The sequence below is a fragment of the Poecilia reticulata genome, linkage group LG4, assembly GCF_000633615.1.
Source record: "Poecilia reticulata strain Guanapo linkage group LG4, Guppy_female_1.0+MT, whole genome shotgun sequence".
Lineage (NCBI taxonomy): Eukaryota > Metazoa > Chordata > Actinopteri > Cyprinodontiformes > Poeciliidae > Poecilia > Poecilia reticulata.
The window spans coordinates 28,158,477-28,171,074 of record NC_024334.1 but is presented as its reverse complement, the minus strand read 5'-3'; the positions used below and the strand labels follow the sequence as shown (position 1 = coordinate 28,171,074).

Below are 12,598 nucleotides of genomic sequence, written 5' to 3'. Positions count from 1 at the left end.
AAATCAGGCAAACCAATTGTGTCATGTGGAAAAGGCAGATCTAAAAAGGTGTGTTTTGAGTTCGGTTTTAAAATTTGATAATGACTTTATGTTTCTAAGGTATGGTGGTAATGAGTTCCAATGACCCGTGTTCATTAGGAACTCCTGTCTCTAATATTTCATGAGGATTTCTCTATACATCTTAAATATTATGAAATCTTGTTAACACATTGTTGYTACTTATACATTTCTACTATAAAAATATACTTTAGTCTTTAGTATGTCGGTCGTCTATGGAAACAATGAAGAAAAGAGTTTCTCCATATTTGCTAAAACAGTAATAAAATGATTATTAATGATCATTTTAGTTCATTAATGGTGGAGACATTCACAACTATACAGCTTTCTGCTTTCTGAGTTCTTATATTCTGACAACATGATCTAAAYTATTGCTTTTTTTGCTCATAGCATTTAATGCAAGGTTATTACATTTTTTTTTAAATTTTATCTAAGGAATTAAATGTTAAAAGCATTTAGTTAGGGTTAGAAAACCAAATTTGGATCAAATGACATTACAAAAATCAAACTATAAAGTGTCCATAGAAGGTTTTTAAAATCAAAACAAGAGGTTGTTTCATCCTAAATAGTCATTTCAAGCTTCCAGGCTTGTATGTATTTCATTAGAAGTGTAAAAAAAGTTGTTGCCGATTTGGATGTTGGGGTACATTTRGGTGCATATTATAATGCAGGTATGGTTTGAATAAGCCTCCTTTCCATTGTGCCAAGCAGGTCATATGAGGCTGTAAGATCAAAGAGCAGCTGACAGACAGATAAGCAGAGTCAAAATGCAGACAGGAAGACCTAAAGTGGACAGAAATGAAGACAGATGCACGGGAAGGAGAGCTGGCTTGTGACTGGTTTATGCAGGCTCAGTTTGACCTACTTTCCTCTTTAATCCCCTTTACGCGTTTTGCTTTCCTTGCTCTTTGCCCCATCCTCAGTGACCTCTTCCATATCCAGAAGGAACTAATGAGGGCAATAAGTCTAGTGAACAATTCCCATCAGACACCAACGCTGACTCCTATCTTTCCATCTCACTCTGCCTATCAAAGCTAAGCAGGCTTTTGCAGCTTTGGCTAGCCAACCATGCAGTTTACCTTTCATCTCCACTGTGACAATCTAACAATCCAGTTTTTTTTTTCTTTTTTTTTTAAATGAAGGCTATATTAAGTTTGGCGCCACACTAGAGAATTTAATAAGGCCTTCTCCCACAAGGGGAAGCCATCATTAAGCCGGGTGTGATTTGTAAGGACGAACACCGTAGCAGCTGAAATGGTTTCAGCATGAGGTAGTTATGTCTGACTTGTGAAGTGCATTTCACAAGATTGAGACAGTTTCACTCACAAGCAGCACCATTGTAAGAAGGAAAGGTGACCGTGAAGTGATATGCAGTTTGTTCCCTKTGTGTGCTTTCAAGCAGAGAAAGACGCAAATGTGAAAGTTTCACAACATTGCATGATGTCAAGAATATATTTCCATTGCTGCTTTACACAGCTCTGAATGTGTGTTGGATTGAAAAGTACATAAATGCACTCTGTCAAGAGGTTTAATAAATGTAAAGGTGTATCTGAAAGATGATCATTTCACCCCTTTGACATTTTGTACCTTTCTGGTTTTGGTCATTTCATGGCTAAAAAAAAAAGCAGCTTTAAAACACGAGAAACACTAAAAGTAACTACACTGCAATAAATGTGAAGTAATTTAATTTAGAAACAAAGATGTACCTCTATGCCTTCGATACATATTACCAGCCAGCAGTAGGTCGCTTAGAGTTACTGTTAGTTTTGATGAAGCGTTATAATTTGTCATGTTTTAAAAGGGAGCGAGTTCAAGCAAAATAAATGATAACAGAAAATACTATGACTGTTTATGTTTGTGATTCCTGAAGAAACATGCAATGGCTCTGGCTCACACTCCTGTCAAAATGTTTGTTTTTGTGACATATTTGATCAATAGTAACATACACTTGAACATTTCCTGGAGAATTCAAATGAATAAGAAAAAATAAATAAAAATACTGAACTGTAATTTGTAGCAGCACCTTCTCTCAGTAGTTGGTTTCCATCATAAGGACTGAGAAAAGCACCACTGTATATGCTGACATTAATGCTGTGTTTCATTAACCTCAGAGGACGGAGCTTCTTGGAATATCCTCACACACGGCGTGTGTTTGGTCTTGCTCTCTCTCTCCATAGCATATATACATATCCATCTTCCTTTTATGCAGTGAATAACCGTGGAAAAATGTTCACAGATTAAAGCTATACAGCTCCTTGTGTGTGACTGATTTAATGGAAACAATCCAAAAGCAGTGCAAATAATCTGTATATTTCTGAAGCTATCAACACTGTTATAGTACATGGTGACCATATTTGATTTTGATACCAGAGCTGGTGCAGTTCTGACTTTCTAAGCTGAGGAGGTTCTTGTTTATTTTGGGTTGAGTGCTGAGTTAAAATCAAACATATCCTAAGTAACAGCTTTCTACAGAGATATTTCAACCCTATTGTTGCTTTAGAATCTGATTTTCAGTTTAATCTGACCAAAGTTTATAGGGTGAGATCTGAAATCACATTTTTAGACATTCCCTGCAATGCAGCTACCAACTTTTACAGTTCTTGTCAAAGAAAGAAAGAAAGAAAGAAAGAAAGAAAGAAAGAAAGAAAGAAAGAAAGAAAGAAAGAAAGAAAGAAAATCCTATTTTTAACTCAATCTGGTTTTGTTTAAAGAAATACCAGATGTGAATAAGGAAATGAATCAGTGTTTTTTTTCATGAAGTTAACCGGATACTACCCCAACGGTTGACTAATGTTGATTTCATGTCCCTCTCTGACCACAGACTACAGGACAGGACCATGTTTCACCCAGGTGAGCAACCAGATGTGCCAGGGTCAGCTCAGTGGAATCGTCTGCACCAAAACTCTTTGCTGCGCCACAATCGGCCGAGCCTGGGGCCACCCCTGTGAGCAGTGCCCCGCCCAGCCGCACCCCTGCAGACGAGGCTTCATTCCCAACATCCGCACCGGAGCCTGCCAAGGTCTGACCTGGATGATTACACGCCTGACAAATCTTTATTTTTGACTTCCTGTCAACAGCATGGGGAAAAGCACCAACGTGACTGCACGCTGCCACAAGGATAAACAATCCAGCTATTACTTTATCCATCATCGCTTTAGCAGAAATTCCTGCTGTATAACATCCTTCAACTCRTGTCAACAACGCTGATGGGACACGTAAACAGCCGACCTGTGATTTCCTGTTTAGATCATGTAATGCACAAACTGTTAACAGGCTGCAGGAATACATGTGCCTGAGTTACAGTACATGCCACAAATCACTCAGCTGCATTTTTAAAGTCAGGAATTAGTGTTTTTTCAGCCATTTAGTAAATCAAATACAGCACATAACCAATAGGTGGTATACATTAACATACTGACACACATATTGCTCAGAGGCATCTACCGTTTTCTCACAGCTGAGATTTCTTTTTGGTTGACCACTGAAAGTCATGTTTAGACAACAATCGTGATTTTGTAAAGTAAAAGTGACGTTACCTCATTCCTTTATGTTTGTTTGGGCTTGGAGACACAAAATTTAAACAGAAAACCACAATTACAGAGTAAAGATGGCGTACAGCAGACAGGGCCTTTAAATATGTGGCTCCCAAAGCAGGACACTACAGACATTGTGTTTAGAGCTTGAACCTCCTGGGGGAATCTCCCTTTGATTTCACTTTTCTAACCCAGTACACCTGCAAAACAGCTTTGTATACACATTTTTTGTTATGCTTTCATGATCTGAGGGATTTTGAGTTTATTATTGGTAATTTCAGCCTGTATGTGGCTTCTTATATTTCAGTGGTTTACTTGTGTTGCTCTTTGCACTCAGCTTCCTATTCCCTCACATCTGTTCCTCATCTTTGCTCACCTGTGTAACATTAGGTAATCAAATTCCCAGGATAAAGATGCTTTGGTTCAGTTACTCATTGTCTGATCCTCAACCTGAAGACTGTTCCTGTCTTCTGAATTCTTGTTAAAGTCATTTATTTCCCATGCTCCTGTTGTCCCCATCTTTGTATTTCAGTCCAAAACAACAATATCTTACCAAATACATTGACGGAAAAAAAAATAAAAAATCTGCAGACCAGAGACTCGGTATGTCTCTCCAATAAACCATGGCCCAGACCAGGTTAAGATATTAGATTAAATTAATACATGACAAATGTGGAGGTCAAGTCTCAGGTTAAATTAACCCAGCTCGCCCTTTTGTTGCCTCTACCCAACCAAGAACCACAGGTATTTATTTCCTTTTTACTGAACAGTATTTATTATAAATTTGTGGTATGTAATTTAGCTGAATTCCCAGTTCTTATTCACTGCATCCAAATGGGGGTAAAAACCTAAATTATCGTTATAAGAAAAATTTAAGTTTTTCTGGGTTGTTTTTAGGTTTTGCGTCCAGGGATTTAATGGTGAAACCCTTTTAAATTATTGTTAATAATGCTTCAGCAACATCATGCTCAAGTAAGTGTGGCTTTAGCCTTTAATTTGAAGTTACAAGAAAAACATATGCAAATGTCCCACTGCAAAAAGGCAAAAATATTTGAAGAGGACACTCCATGTTGACTTCTTAGATGGATATTAGTACTTCATATTTTTATAGCTTTTTAAAATAAGGTCTGCCCTGATATGTTAGAATTCAACAAAATATAGATTACAGTGGTTGTCAAGGCAACAAAATAATTTGAGTTGAGGAAATATTAATTTTAGAGAAATGTTTTATTAAATAAAGATACTAAATCGAGTATCTTTATTTGTCTTTATTCATCAAAATACATTAAACTAAACATTTACTTTGTTGTTGCTGAGAAGTAGAAGGCAAGACAATATATATAAGTGTTGTTTTCATTTTGTAAAGGCCAAATAATGCTTACTATTACAAAAGGACTGGCAAGAACCCGTAAAATGTAGCGGCAGGACTATAATATTTGATTAATTAAAGGCTAATCTCTGTGTTTATTTGGTCATTTCTTAGTTTTTGGTATTTGAGCAGCAATCACTGATGCATCATGATTGTCATTAAACTGGCAGCTGGAGGTTGTCCTAGCTTCATTTACATTGTATATACGTATCAATGAATGTAGTATTTGAGACTATTTTGGGTTTGCTCTAATCCATACTGGGTCAAATTTTTACAGACTCATATTTGCAAAATATTTGGCTGAATGTTTCTTAGCACTTTGCATATCAATGTTATTCTTGTAGCTATCAGCTAGCATCAAATAGCATCTGGCATAGTTCTCTCTCGGCAGTGTCAATATGAATTGGTTTGCTTCCCGGCACAAACACCTCTTCAAAACTTAATTGATAAACTTACCATGGGTTAGTTTGGTGTGATGAGCCAATTTTAGAAGCTTGCCATACCAAGAAACATTTTAATGTGTTCTTGGTGTCATTATTCTTTTGCAACACCCACCGCAGTTCCAACCAGCTGACTCATGATACTGTCACCCACAAATGAAAGAAAATTGATTAGGGAGTTCAGAAAAGTTCAGGAACCACCACTAACCACCTAGAAACCACCAATGCTTTTGCTCTTAACTGGTGTCTCTCATGACAGTGAAGAAAATTTTTCATCAATGGAGGAGTTTGATCAAGAAACTCTTAAACAACTTAAATTTGTCCTCATGGACTATTCAAATATCTTCTGGAGAAAAGATTTATGCACAGAAGAGACAAAGGTAGAGCTACTTGGCCACAATAACGAGAAATACGTTTGGAAGAGTAAAAGTGTGAGACTTTATAACCAGAGAACTCTGACATACCAAGTGTCAACGATGGTAGAGAGGTAGTATCATGCTTTATACCTTACTAGATTTCAGTAAGCTAAGTAAAATGTACTGTCTGAATAAATCAACATAAACCTAGACATAACAAGGAGCTGAGGCAAGACTGTGTATAAATTGTAATTTATTACATAGATCATCAAACTCTCCTTTTGTTGGTGCTGCCAGGAAGCTCATATGCTGCACGTATGCCAGTTCATGTGATACACCCATAACTTCAGACCTTATTTTTCACAATCTGTTCTTTCTTCTGTTTCTGAATAGAAGCGTCCTTTTTTTCCCCTTTTTTGAGCACTTCTCCTCACATGCTTCCACACACATGCACACACTAAAGACACCTAATCACCAGAGAGCCAAGAGCAACGTCTCTCTGGCAGCAGTACAAAGCACACATGACCATGAATCCAAATGTACGGATTCCAGTCTGGGCTCCACATCAGGATGTTGGCCAGAAGTCACTTTCTTTTTTTTATCTTTCTTTCTCTCGCTTTTAGACTTTTTTGCACACATAACCTCTTAAACACTAGACATTGCTTAAAACTGTTATAATCAATGGTGGATTTTTGGTTTAGACCATTAGAAACAGGCTGTTGAAATTTTGTTTGTATGCATGCAAAATTCGTTCTAACAGCTTTTGATTGTAAGGGTAAAAGCTCAGAAAGCTTAAATGCTGATCATTAACTGATGCTGAGTTGTGTGTGTCTCTGTGTGTGTTTCACCATTGACGTAATCAGTAATATCCACAGTTTAACAAGAACTTTCCCACTGGCAAATTCCTAATACTTTTAAATGTTGCTCACAATAAAATTTTGGGGGAAAACACACCATTAAAATGTCATTTCCTGTTTAAACAACGGCTGAAGTAGGTGCTTTACAGACAGAGTCTAAAACCATACAGCTGGTGCCATGTTATAGAGCATAAAATCTTCATTTTTTTATTTGGTTTGAGTTATTTCAACATTCAAACCTTTTTCTCCCGTCTGCCATTGCCTTTTTTTCACCAATACTTGTCTCTGATTCTTTTAGATGTGGACGAGTGCCAGGCGGTGCCAGGTCTGTGTTCTGGAGGCAACTGTATCAACACTGTCGGATCATATGAATGTAAATGCCCCGCTGGTCACCGTCAAAGTGAAACCAGTCACAAATGTGAAGGTGAGTGTCAACCCAACATTTATACGTCACTCGCTATTGCGGTAAATGATGCAAAAAGTCACAGAACCATAAGATAATAGCAGTCTGATCACTGAGCAGGAAATTTCATTTTCAGTGGGTTCACTAAAAAAATAATACGAATACAAAAAAATACGAAAAAAATACGAAAAATAATACGAATAAAAATAATGTAAAGAGATTAGTGTAAATATTTTTTGACATTTTAATAATCAGCCAAGCATTTCAGTTTCACTACCTTAGCAATAAGGTCGATCGGGGTTTTCCTAGGATCAGCCTAACAAATCTCCATAGGGGCTTAAAATTTGACGATGTGTAAGGAGGTGAAGCAGTCCCGACGCGTTCACGCACAAACGTAGGGAAGTGTCTGCACTCAGCACAGCGGGTTCCCACTGCAGCGTGTTGATTGGCTGGAATTTGAACAATGCACAAGCTAAACAACCTGATAGTTTTCCAGGCAGGGGTCGCGTCTCTTGGACTGAGACTGATATGGTCTCGGTCTTCTGGGAGGATTACTGAGAGCTCCTAAACTGTTTCAGCCTTGTGATAGTTAGCCTGCTGGAAAAAATGGAGGCCTGCACTGTATCCATGTATTAGTAATGACTTATTATCTCAATGAGACTTTTATTGGCATGTAGTAAGGCAGTTCATGTTTGCTGTGAAATGATGTTTCCACCTTTAGATTCATGGGAAGCAATTAATGTGACACACTGAGTTGATTTATGTCTCTGGATAAAGGAGGAAATTGGGAGGATGACTTCTTTAAATTTGCCAAACTTTTGGTTTCAGTTGTGGCTTTGGATTGGATGACAGTTTCCAGAGACACTGAGCTTTTGCTAAGTGAGATTTGGGTGTGGATGTGGTGATAAAATAACAACCCAGGCCTAAAACTAGTTAACAACGCAAAGGAGGATAGGAAACTCCTATCTTTCCTCATGAAACCAAAACATTTATGCTTCACTAGGGGATCACCAATGACTCCAGTGGTCATTAGTGCAAAGGCACGGAAACAAAACAACTTAAAATGGAAATTCAGAGACTCAATTCAGAGGGTCAATTGATTGCCATTACCATTTTATTCCACCCCTCTTACATTTCATACCCATAAATAAAGTCTTTCCTATCTATTAAGTCAAATTTGCATTTTTTTAGTATCCTTTTCTCACTTGTTAGATATTTTCCTAAATTTTAGGAGGTACTGTTGAAAGTAAATATTTTTTTAAAAAATCCATATAAAAAACACATAATCTTTTTTTTATCAAATGAAACTTTTGATGTTTTTGATCAGTCAGAATTACCCAAATGATTTATAGCTGCTATTTGCTAGAGAAGTGAAAGGGATCGTTTTTATTCATTTTTTTAAAGTCAGAAGTTCACATAAAAATAATTAAAACAATTTGGAAAAACCCAGACGATGGTGTCATGGCGTTGTATGCTTTGAGTTAATTCACAGCATACAGGCTAATTGGAGGCACACCTTCGGATGTGATTTAAGGCAACACATCAGCATACTGATTCCTCGTGTGACATTATGGAGAAATAACAAATTTTTTATCAAGATATCAAGAAGAGAATTGTGGAGCTTAGTCCTTTTGGTGCATTTTCCAGATGTGTTGAGGTGCCACCGTCCTCTGTTTAGAGAAACATCTGCAACTATAAGCACTGCTGGACCAGGATGTTTGAGAAGGAGACCTGTTCTTTGTGACAGAAATGTATGTGTTATGGTGAGAAATTTGTGAATCGCAATGTAAATCTTTTTTGGAAGTGCTGAAAAAAGTAATTGCAGCATTCAAGAACACCATGATTGTTATTAAAGACTGAGTTCAATCATAGGCGTCCAAGTGTTCCACTGACTGAGTAGCCAGCAAAGAACTCAAATATGACTGAAAATTGGCATGGCCTTGATTTTTACTGAACTGAAATCCTCCTGAGGAACTCTGGGGGCTTCTCAAATGTCATATTTACAGTAAAGAGAAAATAAATCACCTCTTTGAACAAAATTTGAAAGCAGTTTCTTCATGCTTTAGTGGAAACTGATCTTGAACAAATCATAACGGGCAGACAGACTCTGGATAAAGTGCTGTTTAAAAAAAAAACTCTACTATTTGTCACAGTACATCTAGTTTTCAGAAAAAATATAAAACATTCAAGTTCAAACCCTGTCTGGGATCAGTGAACAGAGTATTTGTTCCTCAAAGCATTTATTCCCGACTGTAAAAGTATTTAGACTTATTGACCTCCTGGTGGGCATTGAATCGCGATGCATAAAACATCCTGAGGGAGACGGCACCGTTTTGTACATGACAAACGTCATAAGAAAATTAAAATTGCAAAAGTACAAAATGGCAAAGAGGAGGAAATGACCAGCAACCACAGTGGCAGCAAGAACAGCCTTGAACAGACAGAAAACAAAAAGAAAAAGCAATCTTCACGTTTTTTCAAGTAAGTCAAATTACTTGATTGGTTTTATTAGATTTTTGATTTTTGATTATTAGATTTATTTGATTTTTGATTCAGATTTTTGTACTTGATCAAACAGTCATAATCCTGAGGATAAAATCAGCCACAAAATAGAATGAAAACTTATATTTTCTAGACTTAAACAGCTTAGACTACAAAATAAGAAGGACCCAAGTCTAAAATTACACTAAATTTCTGTTCTGTAGGGAACTGATCCAATTATTTTGATTTCAAAATGATTTAATCTTTATTTATATTGAGAAAGCATAACTAACATAGTGATTATTTTTCTTTTGTTAATTCAACTAGTAAACATGAGACCAGAAAGACTTCAGTGTCTTGAAGAACAAAAGCACAGTTGTGAGATGTTTCTATGGTCGTGTTTGTGTAGGAAACMCATATTTAATGAACTTTCACTAATGATCCGACCATCAGTCCTTTGAGGGTAAACCTTTACAAAAATGGCTGTATTCTGCAGCCAACACACAAGGAACCTTACTGAGAGCGATTACTGTGAAATTAGCAAGCAGTTACGATTAAGATGTCAATGTTGTTTGAACAACAACAAGTCACCTGTGATTTCATGATTTAACTGCTGTTTTGCTCTTTTTGTTTCTGCTTATTCTACATTTTTCTTTAGTTTTCCATGAACACATAATGACTTAAAAGCAGCTGTTAGTGTTGACTAAGAAACACTTACYGCCTCAGTGAGGCCGTTGCGCACACGGAGCTTCCTGTTGCATGGACACTCGCAGGTTTTCAAGTTCAAACTTTATACATATAGATACCAACTGATGGCTTCATTTAGTTGTTTTAATCTGCATTCATTTCAGGTAGAAAAATGAAAACAGCGTAATGTTTAATAGTCTTTTAATTACTAATGTTTTCTKTGCACACACCTTTACGAGCACCTGGCCATATTCTTAACTCCCATTGACATTTATGCAGGTGACACGTTTCCCCTTGTGCAGAGACTGACTGTCCCTCAGCACAACATTCGTCCAGAGTGAAGTCTGGTGCAMCCTTGCTGCTTTCTGGCTGTGYTCTACCTAGCTTTACGAGAAGGGCTTTGCTGCACATTAAGAAGCCGATCCATACCAGCTTCACAGATAATCATGTGCTTCTTACTTTAAGTAGGAGGGACAATTAAGTGCCTTTCTCGTTTTAAAGCTAAACACACGAGGCACGCCCTCAGTCTGCATTACCTCGGCATCAGTGCTATAATTGTGCTCAGCAGTGGCTCAGTAGTTACACAGGACACATTGTAAAAAGCCTGGAAACTTGAAACATCACGGAGCAACGAAGACCCCCTCTCAGAATAATATAAGCCAATGGCGTCATAAAGCCCACCACAGAGATGGGGCCCCTGCCAAGCACTGTGCAAACACTCACAGGCTTTCAAAATGTTAGACTGTGGTTGTTTCAGTAGAATAGATGTAAGAGTATTTTTATACTTTTTGTCTGGAAATTGTTGAATCCAAATTGGTTTATTCTCCTGCAGTTTGTGTGTTAATGGTTCTTTGTGACCTGAAGGAAGAACATCAGCAAATGTTCCGACATTTCTGGCTCAGAGACGTCATGTGATTTGATGATTGTAAAGTTGTGTTGCAGTCMTTTTGGACTGGTATCCAATTAGGTTGTTAAAGGTGTTTATTAAGGCCAGGTTACRCCTAACACTCATTTCTTTACTGTGCCTTTCATTAGTTGTGTTTGAGCATCCAGATCTGACCTGTTAATTTTGACCTTCTCTATATGCTTGACAGATGCAATGCAGTAAAACATGTAGTTACCAGGATGCAGAGCATTTAGCTAATCCATAAAGCTGACTAATCAGGTTATTTGCTCAGGCAAGGCCTGCAGTCAACTGTTTTACAGTCATGCTGCTCAGCATACTGACTGCAGTTTTATAACAGTATTGGCAGTTCTCAGAAATAGGTRGAGGAGGGGCAGYGTCTATTWCTCTGTGTTTCATTTTGTCAGAGAAAATGCCACTTGATCTAGCATCTCTTTTAAAAGACTAAAACATGTAGAAACATTGACCATCTCTTGATWGCGGTAGTTGGACCTYGCCTACATGCCACTTGTTTTACYCTAAAATCATTCTGCATTTTTTAATTTGTTCCCTAGAGACTCACCTATTTAATACCAAGCAACTGCACAGTGTGTTTTGTCTCAATTTTTGTCTAACAYGAGCAGAACATGTTGTGCTAATTTTTTTGGGGCATTTATTTATGCAGCTATAAACCACATTAATTTGATTGACTCCCAACTACTTTCACAATGCTTGGTATACTTACCTGTTTTTGACTTAAAAATGTTTCAATAAATTTTCATTGCTGCTGTTCCTTCCAAAGTACATGAGCATTTATGATGAGATGAGCCAAAGTGCTAACGATGGGACTCTGTGTTTCAGATATCGATGAGTGCAGCACCATTTCTGGAGTGTGTGATGGAGGAGAGTGCACCAACACAGCTGGTAGCTACGTCTGCACCTGTCCAMGAGGCTACATCTCCAGCACAGATGGCTCCAGATGTGTGGGTGAGTCAGCTGCTAAATGACGTGACCACTTCTTGCTCTGTGGTGCGCATTTCCAGCTAAGAGCTACACATGTGGCTGGGAACTCACCTTCGCYGCTGTTTCCTGAGAACAGAGTTTTGATGAGCAAACCCATGATCACCATGTGCAAACACACTTGCATTCACTGTTTGGGCCTTGACTTCATTAGCCGACCATGATKTTAGTGCTCCTCTGACTCACACACAGCACATACTTCACTGACATCAGCAATGAAACTCCACTAGGTGCTAATGTGTTCCTGCAGTTCTCCTCCATCGTGGCAGCTACACTGAAACAGAGCCAGGGTATTTCACAATGCTGCTTCAAAATGGACGCTGGATATAGCATCTCATACACATCGTGTACATTTTCTAAACTCACTAAAGATCTTAACATCTATCAAGAGTTTTATCAGTGTCTCCTAAGCCTATGGAAACAGATTCTCGCAGTCTAGTTTTGTCTGCAATCTCGTTAATCTAAAAGGGGGGAGGGAAAAAAAAAACCCAGAATAAAATGAAAACGTGTTT

General features: G+C 37.8%; 1 protein-coding gene across 1 annotated transcript in view; it reads left to right on the top strand.

Moving 5' to 3' along the window:
* The window catches only part of fbn2b (fibrillin 2b), an 82,454-nt gene that overhangs the window by 27,440 nt on the left and 42,416 nt on the right, over positions 1-12,598 (top strand). Inside the window, exons 7-9 of the mRNA XM_008407965.2 lie at positions 2,879-3,076; positions 6,911-7,036; positions 11,928-12,053. Coding sequence (XP_008406187.1) covers positions 2,879-3,076; positions 6,911-7,036; positions 11,928-12,053 — 450 coding nt within the window. The remainder of the gene's footprint in view (positions 1-2,878; positions 3,077-6,910; positions 7,037-11,927; positions 12,054-12,598) is intronic.